The sequence below is a fragment of the Apodemus sylvaticus genome, chromosome 21 (genome assembly GCF_947179515.1).
Source record: "Apodemus sylvaticus chromosome 21, mApoSyl1.1, whole genome shotgun sequence".
NCBI lineage: Eukaryota > Metazoa > Chordata > Mammalia > Rodentia > Muridae > Apodemus > Apodemus sylvaticus.
The window spans coordinates 12,494,942-12,515,295 of NC_067492.1; the positions used below are offsets into that span (position 1 = coordinate 12,494,942).

Genomic DNA, 20,354 nt, shown 5'->3' on the forward strand with positions numbered 1-20,354 from the left:
CACATGTGTTAGAGTGGCCTCTCAAGTCCAGAAGGCATCAAAGGCCTCTCTAACACATGCCCAAGAAGGCATCAAAGGCCTTGAAGCTAGACCCACATCTGGTTGTGATATGGGTGCTGGCAATCAAAGTTGGGTCTTTTGGAAGGGCAGCAAGCTGTCTGAACCACCAAGTGCCCTCTTCATCCCTTGAGGAAAAGTGTCATTGTCTTTCGGTGCAGGTAGCTGGGCACAGCCATGTCATCACCATCGTCTGAAATATACGAGTTCATTCAAAGTTAGGGCAACAAACTCGCATCCTAAGTATGGACAAAATTCACACAGAAAGGTAGAATTCTAGCTTCTCTTTAATCACCAAATTTATGTTTACAAACAACCTTAGGGGAGTTCAGGTGACTTAAGATTTTTGTGGGGACAGTTCTTGCACATAAAGGACAATTACATGCTCCATTCTTTTTCCTGTAACTATTAAGACACATTGCCACAGACACAAAAACTTAAAGCCATAGATCGTTGCACTTATATTTACAAAGAGCCACGGGCAGACATGCATTTCTCCTTCAGCTGGAGGGCTTAAATAGATAGCTTAAGGCAGTGACGATCCAAAACAACAGAAAATCTAAGTTAAGGCTTTATGTCTGTTCGGAAACTCACATTCACAGACATGACCACAACCACTGTTTAGCTCCTGGGTTGCATTCATCTGCCGGGCTGTTCTGAGCCCATTACCGAGTCCCTTGCATTGGGTGAATGGGCCACAACAGCAGCAGTACCAACACATTGAATGAGTCATCACCAGTCCTCTTACGTTTTATTTTGAAGGTCAGCTTTCAGCAGCACAAACACATGCCCCAGAAAGAACAGGGCTTTCCAGGCTAGAGTGGAAGCGTCCCCAGGCTGTGCTCATTCTGACTTTGCCTCAGAGCTGGGTAGCAGCTATGAATCCATGATCTACTTTGCCCAGGGAGCCTCCCCTCAGAATGAGAAAGTGTTCTTAACCATTGAAGCAATTGGTCTTTAGATTTTTCCTCTTTAAAGCATGTATCACAGCAGAATCTAGATTAGCACACACTTTGATGGGTCTGTTCTACAATTGCTAGTCTCAAGGTACACATGCTATGCTTGCCAGATTAAAGAGCTTCCTTCAAGGAAAAGATGGGGGTGCCTGGAAGGAAAGACGTTGTGGGCCCTGCTTCTCCCATCAACATTACAAGTGCAGCATACTGATGGGGCTGGGCAGGAAGGCCTTTCCCTCATCCCATGTCTACTTTTGAATTCTTTGAGGGTCTCTGAGTCCATTATGGGAAGCAGTCGGGTAGGCCCCATGGTCTATCGTGGAGCTAGAAGGATATTTGTAGGGGTGGTGATGTATGTATTTGCACACAACTTCCCCTAAACACAACCTGTTCAGAAAAAATGTTTTGCTATGAGGTCACTGGTAGCTGGTAGCCGCCAGACAGTAGTAAGACGGGGACAAGTCACAGGAGTGACCAAGGAATAATTAATGATCGAAAGGTTGGGCTATTTTTAGCTTCATCCTTACCTCCCAAGCCACTGGGAAGGGTGACACTCAAGCTTAAATTGATCACTAATGGTTTAAGCGACTCTCTACCCACACAACAAAGCAGCCATTAACCCTGCAAGACTGGGTTTGGAGGTTTCCGCAAGGCTAACACGCAGATTCTTGGTAGGTGGTGTGCCTAGGAGGCAGGAAGTCCTCTGCCCCTTTCTACTCAGCCTACCCTTCACAGAAACAGTATCCCTGAGTTCTAGTAAATTAACAGAGCACAGAGAGTGGGGAGTCACCGGAACCCCAATTTATAGAAAGCTAGAAGCTCTGGGGCCGACCAGGAACTACCCTGTAGCCACTGTTTGCTCACAGCTGGCTGCCGTCTGGGGTGTGGCCATCCCACAGATTTGGTCACAGAGATCTTTTTGATCAACACTGTCGAGGGAGCAGAGGAAAGCCTGTCTATGAAGCAGGAGGAGCCCAAGATGACCAAAAGGGCGGGTGTCCACGTCCACAGGGCACGTCTCCACAGGCTAATGCACTGAATGAGTCATCACCAGCCAGGCATCACCAGACTGCCTTCCTCTCACCAAAACTGCCATTTACACTAAGTGCTTGCTGGCCTCACACTGGGTGCTTGCTGTCCTGTCCTCACACTAGGGGCCTGCTGGCCTCACACTAGGGGCCTGCTGGCCTCACACTAGGGGCCTGCTGTCCTCACACTGGCCAGTAACCTCACGGTGGGAGAAGGATGGCACAAAGCTGGCAGAGGTCACAGCTCAGGAGGGAAAGGACAGCAAAGACTGAAAACTGTCATAAAAGCTAAAGACAGCTGTGGCTTCCCTTGGTGCTTCCAAGTCAGAGGGACACGACAAGGCAGGGTAGTGGCACCTCGGGCGTCAGCGCCACGCAAGCATTGTCTATGTATCTGGCGCCCTTTATGCGGAGGGGCACCTGCTGTGCGCTACTCAGTTAAGCAGATGCAAGGCTCGCACCCTATTATCTGGTAGGCTCGGCGATAGCTAAACAGTTCTAAGTTTTACAGTGTAAAATGCTTTTTTTTAAAAAAGATAGAATAGCTACACAGGAGCAAACATAGGCGACATTTTAGATCAACACTTTACACTTTATAATACACTCACATTTGCACACCAATCTTGTGTTCACAAGTACAAAACACCAAGAACTGCAGAGAATCTAAACAGCTGCCCCACCACATCCCCAGGCGGTGCCACTGTCCTTGGCCCCGTGTTCTAAACGCATAAGGAGGGGATGCCTGGCTGTGACTTCAAAAGCTGGAGACAGCATGCAGCTCCGCACACGTCTGCGTTTCCACAGAGCTGAACTGGGACTCCATCGTATTCCAGGCCAGATCGGCTAGAAGGAAGTCATCCATTGCTGTCTGAGTTTCGTTGCTGGTGAGGAACAGGTTCCCCAGGGGCTCGAGGCCAGAGCTCATGGTCTGTGTCTCCGTGCTGCTCAACTGGACCTTGCTCTCCAGAGCAGGGGCATGCCTAGTTGGGGAGGCTCCTTCGGTTTGGGTCTCTGTGTCAGAAGAGTCAGTGCTCACGGAGAAGCTGGAGTGTTTCAGAATGCTGCCCAGGGGCAGGTGAGGACTACTGTCTAAGAAGAAATTGAAGTCTGTTTGTGTCTGTGTGTCAAACATCTCAAGGCCCAAGAAGCCGGAACCTGCCCTGAACCCATAGGGCTGTGCGGAGGGATCGGAGAGGAAGATGTCAGTCTGTGTCTCGATGTCCAGGGACTCCAAGACCGGCTCAGTGCTCACGGAGCTGAGCTCACTCTCCTCAGTCTGAGTCTGGATATTTGAGGCTGAGAGGAACTCTTCAATATCAAAATCAATCCCAGAATTCTGGGCCGAGCCTGACGGCAGCTGGGCATCAGCCCCAGGGTTTGTGTCTGACAAGAGGCTCCGGTTATCCAGTGTCTGACCTGGAAGATTACTTGACAAGATGTTTTCTAAGTCAGTCAGTAGATCTATGGTTTGGGTCTGATTATCTGTCATATTTTGTGAAGGAAGCATGCTGTTCTGGGCACTGAAGTTTAACACGGGTGCAGACTTTTCGATGACCTGGCTTAAGATCTTAGGGTCACTCTGAGGTAATAGACCATGAGTTACTGTCTCTGCAACTAAACTGCTACTCATGATGGTGTCAGTGGGAACACTGTATGACGAATGGACACTTTCAAAAATGTCCCCACATAGGCTAGTGTGGCCCATCGGCACTGGGTCATCTGTGCGGTTCTGCATCCTGCTGGTCTGGGTTTCTCTGGAGACCCCACCAGGCTGGAAACAGGCATCTATAAATGCATCTGTCTGAGCAGCTATGGATGACGTGACCTTAGAGCCGGGCACCAAAGTCTGGGTGTGCACACTAACAGGAAGGGACACTTGAGAATCAAACGACAGGTCAGTCTGAGAACACGATGACACAGAGGAATCAGTGCCAAGCCACTGAGCAGAGGGTATCAAGTTGGCTGAGGCATACGACAGATCCGTCTGCACATTGGTTGAGGAAATGCTGTTTTTCTGACACACACTCCCTACCTCTTGTAAAGGACTACACAGACTTTTGCCCAAGTTCACTTGAACACCTGTATTCATTGGCTCAACAACAGGACTGATAATTTTTGAGAGAGGTAGGCTCTCCTTCAGAGAGCAGGCCTCTGAATCCAGGCTGAGGATCAAGGTTCCTACTGACAAGGGTACCAAGTGCACAGCACCCACTGCGGAACTGTGATCCACGCCTAACACCACAGGCTGGGCTGAGGAGTCGGCGGTAGGCACGAAGACAGGCACGGGGGAAAACTGCATGACTGGGAGTTTAACCAGAGCCACCTTGGGCTTTGGTAGAAGCAGCTTCTGGGGGCACCTGGGAGGCGTCGAGATGCTCTGCTTTTTGGTGTGGGGGCTACAAGAGTCTTCGAGGGATGCTGCTAGCTTTACTTCCTGGTTAGCATGTGGTTCATGCGTGACTTGTTGAGGGGCTGGTTGGTCACTCAGTGGTTCAGTGGTTTTATTGGACAACTTCTGGCTTTGCAGGTAGCTTTCCATTTTCCTTTTTTTACTAGGTGGGTCTCTGGAACAGTAACAAAGCAAAAATAAATATAATTGAAGATGAAACTTACATTTATTTATGTGCATGCGTGTGTCTCTGCGTTAGTTATGTGCACTTGGTGACAGAGGCTGAAGTGGGTACTGGATTCCTCGGAGGCAGAGTTCTGGGTGGTTTTGAGCTACTTGAGATCTGTCCTGGGAACCAGACTCAGGTATTCTGCAAGAGCAGAAAGCGCTCCTAGGCGCCGAGTCATCTCTCCAGCCCATATAGCGTCATCATCACTCAATGCCATTTCCCACAGGACAGTGGCGAGGATGCTTCCCTTCTGGCATCGCTAAGAGTTAGGCTTGCACGCGGGAGGCAGAGGCAGGTGGATTTCTGAGTTCGAGGCCAGCCTGGTCTACAGAGTGAGTTCCAGGACAGCCAGGGTTATACAGAGAAACCCTGTCTCAAAAAAAAAAAAAAAAAAAAGTTAGGCTTGCATTCAGAAACAGACCTCTCGCCAGGGACTTCCTCTAGCTCTGGCCTTAACTTTTGGGACCTTTCATGCTTCTGTCTCCTAAGGGATTTCATGCATATGTTTAGTACACTCCATTCTCAACTTGAGGTTTTTTGTTGTTGTTGTTTTCGAGACAGGGTTTCTCTGTGTAGCCCTGGCTCTCCTGGAGCTCACTCTTTAGACCAGGCTGGCCTCAAACTCAGAAATCTGCCTGCCTCTGCCTCCCAGAGTGCTGGGATTACAGACGTGTGCCACCACCACCCAGCTTTGAGGAATTTTTTAAAAAATTACATTTACTTCTTATGTGTGTGCATGTGTGTCACTCACATCTGTTGTGTGACGGTCAGAACAACTTGCAGGACTCGGTTCTCTCCTACCGCGTGGATTCTGAGGCTCAGACTCAGGTCGTCTGCCTTGAAGGCCTTGACTCACTGAGCCGTCTCTCTGGACCCTTAGCTTAGATCTTTAAAATCAGAACTTTAAAATCAAGAAGCTTATAAGTATCATACCTACAGCAGAAAGCCACTACACCAAATATAAATTTGCTGTTTTAAAATGCAATTTAAAGCTGAGCCTGTAATTATCCTAGCTACACAGGAGGCTGAGGCAGGGTGTTTAAGAGCGGCCTAAGGCACAGAGTGAGTCCAGGGCTGGTGTCAAGGAAGAAGTTCGAGGACTGGATGTGACTCAGGACTGAGCCCTTACCCAGCATTCACGAGGCCCCGAGTCGATCTAAAGCTCCACAGAATGTAGAGAAACAGACAAATGAAACACGGAGTCACACTCTAACTTTGAGCTCTCAGCAAGCTGTTTCCCTAGAGAAGATGCTGGAAGCTGAGCTGTTCAGATGGGAACAGGAAGGGAGCATCGGGAACTGTGTGCTGGGGAGGTGGCTCAGCGGTTAAGGGCACTTGCTACTTCCCAGAGGACCTGATTTGGTTTCCAGCGCCCACATCAGACAGGTCACACCACGGTGACGCCAGCTCCGGGCACTTCAATGCCCTCTTCTAGCCTCTGCAGGAACCTGTGTATACATGCCATTTGCATACACATACTGATACACACACATACATATAAATAAAAATGAAAATCTTTAAAAACACACAGCACCTGGATCAGTAGTACACACATACCTATAACCCCGGCACACAGTGGTGGGGGAAGGGGGCGCACACTTGTTATCATTAGGTCCAGAATCAAATAAAAAAATAAAGAGGATCCTGGCCCGGGGGCCCTTCCGTTATTACTGCTGCTATTCCAGAAGCACGCTTTTGAAAGCCACAGGTTCTTCCCTGGTCCTGTTCCCCATGTGGCTGGCTCCACAACTCCTCATAGCCACCCAACATAGCATCTCTGTTTTACCTGTGTTCTGCAGGGATCTCGTGGCCAGTTCTGTAGATGTGAGACTGCAGTGCGGTTCTGCTGGCGTAGGGACAGCCGCACGTGCACTGGAAGGTCTTGCCGCAATCCTCCTCGTGTCTTTTCAGGTCCCACTCGGTGCCGTAGGAATTACTGCACTTACTGCATTTGTGCTTCTTCTCTGCATGCATTTTCATAAAGTGCTGCAGAGAACACGGTGGGGATGAAGACAAGAGACAGCATCACATTAGGATCCACCCACACACCCAACTTCCCCATGATCACCAGGTACTGCTGCATTTGCCAGTGACAAACCTCAGTCTAACATATGCCTCTCCTTATGCACAGTGGGCAGGCTGCCTTGGAACCAACTGTGTATTCAGATTCTCAACTACACTTAAGTGCTGTGGGCAAGAATATACAGTGTGCTGGCTAGGTTTATGTCAACTTGACATAAACTAGAGTTATCTGAAAGGAGGGAGCCTCCATTGAGAAAATGCCTCAAAAAGATTGGGCTGTAGGACATTTTCTCATTAGTAATTAATGGGGGGAGGCAGCCCATTGTGGGTGGGGCCATCCCTGGGCTGGTGGCCCTGGTTCTACTCTCCGTGGCCTCTGCAGCAGCTCCAGGTTCCAGCCTTCCTTGAGTTCTTGTCCTGACTTCCTCTTTTTTCTTTTCTTTTCTTTCTTTCTTTTTTTTTTGGTTTTTGTTTTTTTCAAAACAGGGTCTCAGCTGGGCGGTGGTGGCGGCGCATGCCTGTAATCCCAGCACTCTGGGAGGCAGAGGCAGGCGGATTTCTGAGTTCCAGGCCAGTCTGGTCTACAGAGTGAGTTCCAGGACAACAAGGGCTATATACAGAAACCCTGCCTTGAAAAAACCAAATCCAAAAATCCAAAAAAAACCAAAAAACAAAAACTAAAAAAACAAAACAAAACAAAAAAGACAGGGTCTGTGTAGCCCTGGCTGTCCTGGAACTCACCAGGCTGTTGGTGGGCCAGAAGACAGATAAGATTTCTGTGGAGTTCCATGCACCCACACTGACTGAGGAATCACCGTGTGATCTGGCCAGCAGCTCCCTCAGAACTCACACTTGGATCTCTGGTTCTGCCTGCTCCGCAGGTGTGGCACAACTGAGTTTATGCCATCTGTATGCCACTGTGCTGGTCTGATGGCTTCACAGGCTCAGATATTTGAATCCTTGGTCCCCAGGAGACTGGTGCTGCTGTTTGGTTAAGTTTAGGAGGTGCAGTGTAGTTGGTGAAAGTATGCACTGGGGAGGGATGGCCTTTGAGGTTTCAAAGCCACATGCTTTTCCTAGTTTGCTTCCTGCTTGTAGTTTAAGACATGAGCATTCAGCGTTTGGTACCGCCATTATACCTGCTGCTGTGCTCCCAGCCATGGGGTCCTCACTTCTCTGGAACTGTAAGCCTCTTCCTTCTATAAGCTGCCTCAGGCATGGTGGTTTTATTTATTTTTTATTTTATGTGTATGGGTATTTATGTGCATGTATGTCTATGTACAACATGTGTGCAGTTCCTACAGAGGCCAGGAGAGAGGGTGGGAGCTCTTGGAACTGTAGCTACAGACATTTGTAAGTTTTGCTACGTGGGTGCTGGGAACTGAATGTAGCTCCTCTGAAGAGCAAGCAGTACCCTTAACCACGGAGCCTTCTCTCCAGCCTGGTCCTGAGCAAGCAATGCCCTTGACCACACGTCTCTCTAGCCTGGTCATGGTGTTTTATCATGGTAATAGCAAAGTAATTAGCACACACACACCCTGGGAAAAGTATAGTTAGTGACATACCTGTTTAACCAGAGAAAACTGAGAAAATGGTCTGTCAGGGCCTCGAGGACATCCTTTGATGGGACAACAGTAGAATTTCGGTACAGTTTTCAAATCTTTTCTTATTGTTGGATTGACTATGCCATCCTACAAAAGTAAAATCCAACAGTTACCTTTTTTTCCCTTTTAAGGTTGGCTCTCTCTATGTAGACCAAGCTGGTCTCAGAATCAAACATTAGCCTGGAAGTAAAGGTGTCTGCAGCACACACAGCAACTGTCGTACAAAGTCCATCACCTCAGGCTGCTGGCAGACATGCCCTCCCAGCCCCCACACCAGGCAGTGCTAGTTCCTGGGTGTCATCCTCACCCACACTCAGTCTCAGCCCGAGAAGACTCCTGTAAGAAGGATGTGGGCCCCGTTAGTAGCACTGCAGCTGTCCATTTCTTACTGTGTGTATGAGCCTGCACACACATGCATGATATGTAACTGTATAAAGGTTAGAGGTCAACACCAGGCCTAAATCATTCTCCATTTTATTTTTACTTTTAAGAAGTAAAATGATTTATTTAATATTTGTGTGCATGTGCTACAGAACACATGTAGAAGTTAAAGGACAATTTATCAAAGTCCCTTGCTCTGCCATGTGTGTTCAGGGACTGCCCTTAGGGCATTAGGCTGGGCAGCTAGCACCTTGACCTGGTGGGCTGTCTCACTGGCCCTCCATCCTGTTTTTGGGAGACTCGGCCCCTTACTATGATGGCTACTCTTGGTTGTCAACTTGGCTATGCCTGGAATGAGCTGCAATCCAAAACTGGAGGGCACACCTGTGAGAGAGCTTTTGCTTGGTTTGAAATGGGTGTATCCATTCCCAGTCTGGACATGTGAGGTAGGAAGACACACCTTCAATGTGGGCCTCACCTTCTGCTCTGTGCCTGCTTGCCCTCCCCTTGCTAGTGCACCATCCCTTCCCCAGCACCCCTGTTTGTCCTCCCCTTGCTAGCACAGTACCCCTTCCCAGCATCCCTGCTTGCCCTCCCTGTGCTAGCGCACCATCCCTTCCCCGGCACCCCTGCTTGCCCTCCCTGTGCTAGTGCACCATCCCTTCCCAGCACCCCTGCTTGCCCTCCCCTTGCTAGCGCAGCATCCCTTCCCAGCACCCCTGCTTGCCCTCCCCTTGCTAATGCACCATCCCTTCCCAGCACCCCTGCTTACCCTCCCCATGCTAGCGCAGCATCCCTTCCCAGCACCCCTGCTTGCCCTCCCCTTGCTAGTGCACCATCCCTTCCCAGCACCCCTGCTTACCCTCCCCATGCTAGCGCAGCATCCCTTCCCAGCACCCCTGCTTGCCCTCCCCTTGCTAATGCACCATCCCTTCCCAGCACCCCCGCTTACCCTCTCCATGCTAGCGCAGCATCCCTTCCCAGCACCCCTGCTTGCCCTCCCCTTGCTAGTGCACCATCCCTTCCCAGCACCCCCGCTTACCCTCCCCATGCTAGCGCAGCATCCCTTCCCAGCACCCCTGCTTGCCCTCCCCTTGCTAATGCACCATCCCTTCCCAGCATCCCTGCTTACCCTCCCCATGCTAGCGCAGCATCCCTTCCCAGCACCCCTGCTTGCCGTCCCCTTGCTAATGCACCATCCCTTCCCAGCACCCCTGCTTACCCTCCCCTTGCTAATGCACCATCCCTTCCCAGCACCCCTGCTTGCCCTCCCCTTGCTAATGCACCATCCCTTCCCAGCACCCCTGCTTGTCCTCCCCGTGCTAGCGCAGCATCCCTTCCCTGGCACCCCTGCTTGCCCTCCCTGTGCTAGTGCACCATCCTTGCCACCCCCCCCATCCCCCCACCCCCCGGTGCTAGCGCAGCACCCCTTCCCAGCACCCCTGCTTACCCTCCCCTTGCTAATGCACCATCCCTTCCCAGCACCCCTGCTTGCCCTCCCCTTGCTAATGCACCATCCCTTCCCAGCACCCCTGCTTGCCCTCCCCTTGCTAATGCACCATCCCTTCCCAGCACCCCTGCTTGCCCTCCCCGTGCTAGCGCAGCACCCCTTCCCGGCATCCCGGCCTACTTCTTTGGGACTCCAGCACATACTGAAGACCAGCTGAGACCTTCCGCCTTGTGATGCTTGAACTTGGTGTTCACAGCCAGTCATTGTCAGATTAGCTAGACTGCAGCCTGTAAGTCCTTCCTATGGATCCCCTGTACATGCAGAGAGATGCATTCTGCAAGCCCAGCTCCTGGAGAACCCTGACTGATACACTCACTGAGTATGGTACTCTTCTCCTCCGCTGGGCTGGTGGCTACGTTCCCAGGCAGCACTAATGTAGGCGTGGTCGCCACACTTGGGTCTTCATGTCTGCATCATGTGCACTTTATAGCTGGAGCCGCCTCCCCACCACCCTGTACTGAGGACTGAACCTAGGGCGTCACACACGCTATCAAGTGCTCTAGCACTGAGCCGTGTCCCCAGCTGGGACTTGGATCTGATTATCATTCTATCACCTAAAGTAGCTTTAATATAGTCTGAATGTAGGCTCTGGCTGCTGGCCGTGTAATGAGCAATACAAGGCCCTACGCACTTCCTATTAAGCCTTGTTGTTTTATTTTATGTAATGTGGGCATTTTGTGTGGCTGGTGCCCACTGAGGCCAAAAGAGGGCATCCGATCCTCTGGGACTGGAGTTACAGATTACAGATGGCTGTGAGCTGCTAGTACTAACCACACAGCCTCCTCCCCAGTTCTGATAAGTTTTTGTAACTAAGTGTAACTCAATTTTTCTTAACCCAGTATTTACCATGTCCAGTTCCTCCTCCCAAGTTTCCCTTTACAAGGCCTCACTCAGTAGGCTAGGCTGGCCTTGAACTTCTCCATCTGACCCAGACTCAGAAGTACCCGGAATGTTAGTGTTACCATGTCCAGCTTGTAGAATGTTTTCTCTATTTATGTGTTTAATTCTGGGCCAGTGTTACCCAGGGACAGAGTCCAATTCCCAGAACCAATGATAGAAGGCATGACCATTTCTTAAAAGTTGTCCTTGGACAACCATGAGTGAGCCAAATAATAATAATAACAATAATAATAACAATAATAATAATAAAAAAAATATAGGGCTGGAGAGATGGCTCAGTGGTTAAAAGCACTGACTGCTCTTTCTGAAGGTCCTAAGTTCAAATCCCAGCAACCACATGGTGGCTCACACCATCCGTAACAAGATCTGATGCCCTCTTCTGGAGTGTCTGAAGACAGCTACAGTGTACTTACATATAATAAATAAATAAATCTTCAAAAAAATAACAACAACAATAATAACCACAAGTGAGCCAGCCCCTAACAACAACATCAACAATAATAATAAATATAAAGCATTTTTAAGAGACATGGCTTTTCATATGTTGCTCGGGATGGTTCTGAGGCTCAAGTTAGCCTCCTCCCTCAGTCTCTGGACATATACACACCCCACCACACCAGGCTATAAGTGGCATCAACTGGGAGTTTTAAGGAAATTGAAGTGCATGTGTATGTCCTATGTGTGGAGGTTAGAGAAAGCCTTGGGTAACACTCTCAGGAACGAGTTTCTCTCACTGGCCTGGAATTTTCGAGCTCTGGCATTACTAGCACATGCTACCTTACCACACCAGGCATTTTTACTTGGGTTCTGTGGCGGATCAAATTCAGGTCCTCTGTGTAGGCACCCGCACCTCACACTCCTGGTGGCCTCAGACCTGCTTCTTGTCTGCCCCCTCCCAGCACGCTGTAGAGGAGGGGTGGGCCGTGGCCGGCTTGTCTCCGGGTCAGCAGAGAGAGAAGTGAGTGGCAGGTTCAGGCGGCAGCTGTTACAGAGCGCCTAGAAATCCCAGTCCTCTGGCGTCCCGCTAAGAGGCACAGGACCCCGGGCGCACCCAGTGAGAGATGCTACCAACCGGCCGGCCCAAGTCTCCCCAGGCTCGTAGAGGTACAGGTGGCCCTGCTGACTGCCCACTCGCTGAGAGGGAAGGAAGCCTTGTTTTGTCCAAACTCCATCACCTGACTCTTCATTTTAGATGAAGTCATTCCTGAGGTTTCAGTGCTGGTCCACTTGTCAGGACCATGGCACAGCTCTGGCAGTGACCTTCCTGATGCTGCGACCCTTTCATGTGGTTGGGGTCACCTCACGTTGTGGTGACCCCAACCACAAAATTATTTTGTTGCTACTCCATAACTATAATTTTGCTACCATCATGAATGATAATATAAATATCTGATATGCAGGATATCTGGTATGTGACCCCTGTGAAAGGGTTGTTTGATTCCCCCAACAGGGTCTGGGCCCACAAGTTGAGAACTGTTAGTCTAGAAACTCATACTCACTTCATATTTAAGTGGCCTCCCAAAGAAGTCTCCCTTCTCTTGTTCCCAGTAAAAGTCTTGAATCGCTGTTTAACCAAAGTATGTGATTCCAGCTCCTGATCCCTCCAACGTGCCACTTAAAAAAATTATTTGATTCTTATTTATGAGTGTGTGTGTGTATCACACTGTCACACATGCAGTGCCCACAGAGGCCAGAGGAGAGCCTCAGGTCCCCTGGAGCTGGAGTTACAGGGCTGCGAATGAACCGATGTGGGAACTAGTACCCAAACTCAGGTTCTCTGCAGGAGCAGAAAGCACTCTTCGTCACCGAGCCACCTCCCCAGCTTCAACCTTCATCTTCTTTTTATTGTCACTGTTTTGTGGGGCTGACTGAGCCATCTCCACAGCCATGTACACTTTTGATTTTTGCCAAAAGACTTAACATCAATAAACAGTTCCCTCAGTTCCCCCGTGAAGGTCTTGGTCCTCAACCTTCCTGATGCTGTGACCTTTTATACAGTTCCTTATGTTCTGGGCTCTATCCATAAAATGATTTTGTTGGTACTTCATAACTCTAATTTTGCTACCGTTATGAACTATAATGTAAATATCACTATGCCCCTCCCCCCACCAACCCCCTCCCCCACCAAAGGGGTCATGACCCACAGGTAGAGGACCATTGGTCTAACTGACCACAGTTTTTGTTGAACACTGGCACTTATGACAACTAACACTGTCATCACCAGCCTCATCTCATTTACTAATTTATCATCTGTTTTATTTGTTTGTTTGTTTGTTTTTGAGACAAGGTTTCTCTGTGTAACCCTGGCTGTCCTGGAACTCACTCTGTAGACCAGGCTGGCCTCAAACTCAGAAATCGGCCTGCCTCTGCATTCCCAAGTGTTGGGATTAAAGGTGTGCGCCACCACCCGGCTTATCATCTGTTTTAATGGAAAACATTTGAACCAACTTATACGTTCGCCATCGGGTATGACCAGTGAGAGGAAACGCACAGGCGTGTGTTCAATTGAAAGGTGCTTTCCAGCTCCTGAATTCATGTGTCCATGAATGTGTTCCTTCTGCTGATTCACACTAAGGAGCTGTCGCCTTCATCAGGTCCCAAGCTGTTAAATGTGCCCAAAAATTGAATTGGCATCCTGCGTATTTTGCCATATATATATTTATTTATTTATTTATCCTGGGGCTGGAGAGCTGGCTCAGAGGTTACAAACACTGGCTCCTTTTCCAGAGGTGCCCTCTTCCTGTACATAAGTACACGTGAGGTCAGCACACTGTATATATAATAAATAAATCTTAAAAAAATAAACATTTTTTCTGAAGTACTGTGTGTGCATGCATGAGTTTTTGCATACCACAGACATGTAGGAGCCTGTGGAGGCCAGAAGGGTGTCAGATCATCTGGAACGTGTGTTGCATGTGGTTGGGAGCATCTATGTGGGTGCTGGGGACCAAAGTGGCCCACTGTTAAAGCTGTACTCACTCTTAAATCATTGAGGTATTTTTTTAAATTAATATTTTAAAATTAATTTTAAAACATTAATTTTTTGCCCCAGATGAATATATATATTTATAGATATATAAAAATAAAAATAAAGGTTTATTTATTTTATGTGAGTACACTGTTGCTGTTTTTAGACACACCAGAAGAGGGCATCAGATCCCATTACAGATGGTGGTGAGCCACCATGTGGTTGCTGGGAATTGAACTCAGGACCTCTGGAAGAGCAGATGGTGCTTTTAACTGCTCAGCCATCTTTCCAGCCCAGATGAATATTTTTACAATGCCCCACGCCATTGCCTTGTACGGGCCATTGCAGCAGCTTCCTGATGCCACCCATGGCCACACTTCACTGGCCCGAGGCACTCGAGTGCCCAGCCTTTCTTGCATTATTTTTATACCTAATGGAGCTCAGACTGAAATGTCCTTTACAAAGTGTTTGGAACCAGAACTGATTCTGAGATTCAAATATTTGTACAGACTTTACCGTCTCAGTATTCCTAGATGGAAAACCCCCAAACACTCCTAAATCTGAAAGGTTTTTGAGCTTCAGACTGGTGGTCAAAGAGTTGTGGATTTGGAGCATTTCGGGTGCCCTGCCTGTACCCTTAACTACCAGCCTTTCACTGGTGTTACCAATTGGCTCTGAGGATTGTGAACCCAGGAAATATTCAATGTAAGCTTGCAGTTTACGTGGATGCTAAGCCCCTGTGCCCCGGCAGCCACCCACCGCCCCACACTTCCCTCCTTCTGAGGACCAACTTTTATATCATAGGTGCTCACAGGGCTTTGGGGTTTCTTTCTACTGTTCTGAGACAGTGAGTTCAAAGGTCAGCTGGGGAGGGGAGACAACTATACACCATACAACAGGAGTCACGGCAGGCAGGAGAGCTGCATTTCCCTGGCTGTCCTTTGCAGAGTCAAGGACAAGTGCCAGTCGGGGACACCGTGCTGTGTCTGGATGGAATGAGGGTCTGAACTCCATCACCTTTTTGCTCGTAGTCTACTCCCAGCCAAACGCCCCTCGTTCAGATGGAAATGTGGGGACATTTTATTAAAATGATATTATGAGTTACAGGTATTAAAAATAATATATCTAAATAACAATATTTAAATGTTTTAAGAATCTACAAAAGAGAAGAGGGTCCCAAAACAAGATGGTGGGGACCAAGGCTGTCACTCAGTGAGAATCACTTGGTAGCAGGAGTGAGTCCCCAGGTTTCATCTTTAGTACCACACAACAAAGCCTCCAAAAACCAAGACAGGAAAAAAGACACAGATAAAAGGAGGGGGGCCTGGGGAGAAGGCTCCAAGGTTAAGAGCGGGTGCTGCTCGTGCTGAGGTCGGTTTCTAGCACCCATGTGGCAGCTGGAAGCTCACAGCTACCAGGAACTCCAGCTCCAGGGGACCCAGTGCTGGCTTCTGGCCTCTGTAAGCATCCATACTTTAGACATGCACACATGCACACAAATGAGAAAAGAAGGATACTTTAAAGAGCTGAAAAGGAGGGCGAAGGGTGTGTGGCTGAAGACCCGAGTCAAGAAGACCATAAAGATGGAGGCAGAAGCTGCCTAGCACCTCACCGCCTTGCGGAAAGCGCCCAAGGAGCCTACTCTAAATGGAAGGTCAGTAATCGTCACAAGACATTCTGTGGAGCAGCTTGCTGCCACCTTTCTAACTCACTTAACCATATCCCTGGCTGGAGCAGAACCCTGGGTCACCAGGCTGCCCTTTAAGAAGCCGAATGCCACCTGAGAACAGGCTCTGGGAGTGCCCACCTGCACCCTTCCCTGCTTTCAAATCAAATGCGTCTCCAGCAGCCGGGCGGAGCATACCTCCTCCCACTCCTCCTCTGGATCATTTTAGCTCTCTCTCCACTGCATCACGGCTCCTTCTCTGCTGAGCCCACTGCAGGCACGGCTGGCTGGTGACATGTCCACACTTCCTTTCAGGGTGAGGAATATAGACATTTATTTCAAGAACCTGCATCAAACCAAGGGCGGCTTGCAATTCCTCAGCCTTATCTGCCATCCTTCAGAAGGGCTTGGGTATTAGGCTGCGGGGTAGATTAGAATATAATAACCATACAACAACAGGTAGGCGAGAGAAAAATTATCACGGCCAGGAAATTAGAAAAACAAGGAACGCAATTAGAATCACTCAAGTAGCTGTAGGCCAGACAACGAGAATTTCCATTGAGTTGAAGAAACTCAGCCAGTGTGAGGCTGGAGAGATCAGGGAGCTCAATCACGCTCCCCCAAACACAGGGCCTTCTTTCTGGGGACTGTATGTCCTCATGACACTCTTTTCTTTCCTAATAATATTTTGAGAATAACACACATCAAGAATGGAACTGAGGAGCCTCTGCGCAGTTGCCAGCTTGAGGGCACCGTTTGCTACCACAAAGGTATGGCTATGTCACACAGGCCTCTTCCTTCATAGGAAAAAACCGACTCCCTTTCCATCCGACAGAAGACGCCTAGGAACTGTGGGGCCCTGGAGGTTAAGGAGGCAAAGGTTACAAGGAAGTGAGCAGCTTGACCAGGAAACGGCAGCCACGGCCCTGAGGCAGTTGAAATACGGCTAAACTAAGCTTCCAGAGACCAAGCAGGAATCTCCCAACAGCCTTTTCTGTTGCTCAATATCTGGGTTCAGGAATGGGCCAGCCTGTTTATTGCCATCTCTAGATAGCAGAATCTGAAAGTGGGAATGAAGATTCTGGAAAGAATGACTTCCTTCACAAAGGCTCCAGGCTAGAGAGGACTCTGGTTCTCTGACATACTCAAATCTGAGTAAGCATCTGACTGTTGATATCCACATTTGCTGGAGCAGGCCCTGACAGTGCACACTGTAGCCCTGGTGCTTGGGAGGAGGCAGCAACATTCCCAGTAAGTTGAAGGCTGCTCTGGTCTGCATAGTGGATTCAGGCTAGCCAGAATGACGTAGCAAGGCCCTGCCTAAGAACTGAACTGAACCAAGCCAAGCCTGTGCTGCCTCAGACATGTTCCTCCAGTCCCATGTTGTATACCTGGCCTCTTGAGTATTTCTGAGCTTTGAGCACTAATCTAATGTTCATCACCACACCACTTCGCCATAGCCAGTGGCATCTTTGTGCTTCCAAGGCATAACCAAGTTTTGAGGGTACAGTGCTTCCAACAACAGCTCCAGAGAAAAGAACAAATACCTTGCTAAGAAATGCTGGCTAGAGCCACCGTGGCCAAGGCCAATAGTACGGCAGCTTTGCTTTGGGATCAGAAGTCACCTGGGGCTGGGGCTGGGGCTCAGGCTCAGAAGAGTGCTTGCCCAGCATTCCTGAAATCTGGGTTTGATCCCAAGCACTGAATAAAAATGGGCATGATGGCGCATGCCTGCAGTCTCAGCATTTAGATGACTTTAAGAGCATTTAGGGCAGGAGGATCAAGAGTTCAAGGTTATCCTCAGCTACACAGTGTGTTTGAGGATAGCCTGGGCTATACAAGGACATGAACTATCCTATCAGCAAGGGGGACAACACTGAAAGCAGGTTATGGTTGTCGAATGCAAGCTGTAAGGAACAGAGGGATTAGGTTGTGGAATTCTTACAGGCACACCCACTCTTCACACACCTAAATCATGGTGAGAAGAAGAGAGAATTTAACATTTAGGATGAAACCGGAAGTGCAGGTTGAAGCCCGCAGTGAGTGGTGGTCTGGAACGAGGCACACAACTTCCTCGGCATGCCCCTGCTGACATTCCTGACTGACCTTTCTCTGAGATCACTGTTGCGTCTTGTGTCCAGCTGCTAAGTAAAGGCAGGGCATCCCCTCAAGAACAACACACTTATTTGCCCTACTACAGATTAAAACCTCAAAGTTACTGTTGGGGAGTTCTCGGAGGGGAAAGCCCAACGTGGGTTTGCCTGAAGGTCAGACAGATCCTGCAACCCTTCGAGTAATGAGAAAATCCCAGGGTAAACGTGCACAAAACTGCTTTCAGTGACTTGCGTTTTCCAGTTGGAGCCCTTGGGGCAGAGAGATCTGATGGTGGAAGGAAGCTTCCTACTGTAAAAGCTGTGACTTAACAGGTCTGGCAGGGGGGTCCTACCATCTGATTCCCCCCCTCCCCCAAGCTTCCAGAGTATACCATAGGTTTGAAAGCCACCTTCCCCATTTATGTAACACGGGGAAGTCTAGGTTAGACAACCGTCATACTGGTGGACCTCCACCAAAAGATCCGCGGGAGAAACCTCCTTCCCCTCTCATTTCGGCGCAGAGTTGATCTTAGCAACCTTGTGAAACTTGTAGCTCAAGTGCCCAGAGCCCAACCCGCAGCTGCTTTTGAATGACCAGGTAGGACCCTCCGGCAGTTTCGTGGGAGGGGTGGAGAGCGTGTGAGGTTGCATCTGGGTGCCCCGGCGGCATCACCTGTCGCTCATCCTCCGAGCCTGGATAAACAGGCAGCTCGCTGAGGTGTTGCGGGCGGGCACGCCACCGAGAGAAGCTGCTGGCCCGGTGCGTGTGCGCGCCCCGCGCTCTCGCCGTGCTCGGTCGGGCGCAGGTGGCAGGCAGGGCACCGCGCAAACCCCGCACACCCCGCGCCCCCGCCGCGGCCCGCTCACCTGCAGTCGGTGGCTCTTGACTAGGTGCATGTTGAGCGCAGGACTGTTAGGCAGGATCTTGCCGCAGCCGCGCACAGTGCACAGAATATTGGTGCGCACAGCCCGGGACAGCTCGCTCACAGACGGCTGGATCAGCTCCCGGGCCGGTGGCACCGGGGCCGCGGCCCGAGCCCTGGCCGGTCGCGGTCGGCTGCCATGCAGTCGCGGCTCCGACGGCCTCCACGGGCTTGAGGCGGCGGCGGCTTCCCGCGTGCTCGCCGGCGTGGCCGGGATACCCGGGGCCGGACCCGCAGATTCAGCCGCCGCCGCCTCCGTGGCCGCCATGGCTCCCGCACGGCCGCCAGGCCCCTCTCGCTGTGCCCGCCCCCGCCGCAGCCACTTCCGGCAGGGGGCGGGGCCTCCGGGCTCATTAGCATCCGGCTGGGCGGCGGCCGCAGCGCCCCCAGCCGGCCAAGGCGAGCGCGTATTGGAAGTTGAAGTCCCAAGGGCTGGGAGAACAGGTGAATTGGATGGGTTCCATGGATCCACACTTTCTTCTTCCTAGGCACCTGAGCTCAGGCCACAGCTGGATAGCTTTTAACACTTAACCTTTTTTTGTCCGTTGCTTTATTGTTATTAGACTTAATTTTATATTGTAGACTATTTTTTAGCATGCTAAAGTCCCTGCATTTGATCAGCAGCACATTAAAAACAAAATTTATTATTTGAGGCCCCGTCTGGCCTCAGAATCCCCACATATAGTCTAGGAATCCTAAAACTCCTGATTCTCTACCTCCCTAGTCCTGGGATCTTACTAAGCCTGGCTAGTAGTGTTGAAGATTGAACTCAGGGCCTGGTAGGTGTACTCTGCCAGCTGACCTACATACAGCCCAGGACCAAAAGACTATCTCTTATCTCTGAAGAAGGAAGAGCCCGAAGTGGATGTAGTCAGCTGAAAACAAGGTGTCAGCTGGGCTTTTTCTTCCAAGAACCTTACCTTTTGCAGCTTCTAGAGGTCAACTGCATTTCTTTGCCCTTCCTCTACACCAAAATCAGTAATGAGAAGTTGAGTATGTCACATTCCACACCTGATATCTATTGTCATAACACTTCCTATTACATTGGACCTGGGTATCCCAGGGCCATCGCTCAACTGCAGGGTCCCTTTGTCTTGAGAACATACTCAAGACTCCAGGAATTAGGAAGCAGACATCTTTGAGAATTGTTCAGCATGATGTTAGGCTATTAAGCCCGACTGCTGGATGGATATTCGTGTCAGAAAAATAAGGCTGGTCATGTGGCTGGAGATGGTGGCCCACCCATCACCACAGAACTCAGGAAGCAGAGGAGGGATTGCTTTATGTTCAAGGCCAGCTAATACAAAGCAAGCGTTGTCTTACCCACTCCCAACAGGTCAGAATGCTGCCTGCTTATAAGAGCTTGAAAATGAATTAACGGTGTAAGTACCACAGTGCTTACCACAGGTAAAGTGTTCAATCAACAGCCATCAGTTTGGGAACTGGTGGCCTGAAGAATGGCTGTCATAGGCTCATGTTTGAATGCTTGGGTCTCAGTTGGTAGAACTGTTTAGAGGATTAGGTGGTCTATGTCCATGGAGGAGGCGTGTCCCTGTGGGTGTGCTCTGAGGTTTCAAAAGTCCACCCCATTGCCTGTTGGTTCCCTCTCTCTGCCTCATGCTTATGGC

General features: G+C 49.8%; 1 protein-coding gene across 1 annotated transcript; it reads right to left on the reverse strand.

Moving 5' to 3' along the window:
- Positions 1-326: 326 nt before the first annotated feature.
- Atmin (ATM interactor) lies at positions 327-19,011 on the reverse strand. Its single transcript, XM_052166633.1, has 4 exons — positions 18,671-19,011; positions 8,247-8,372; positions 6,446-6,645; positions 327-4,605 (listed from the first exon to the last, which is right to left on the reverse strand). Exons 1-4 carry the CDS (start codon positions 18,992-18,994, stop codon positions 2,796-2,798), a joined length of 2,460 nt encoding a protein of 819 aa, XP_052022593.1. The 5' UTR covers positions 18,995-19,011; the 3' UTR covers positions 327-2,795.
- Positions 19,012-20,354: the final 1,343 nt, after the last annotated feature.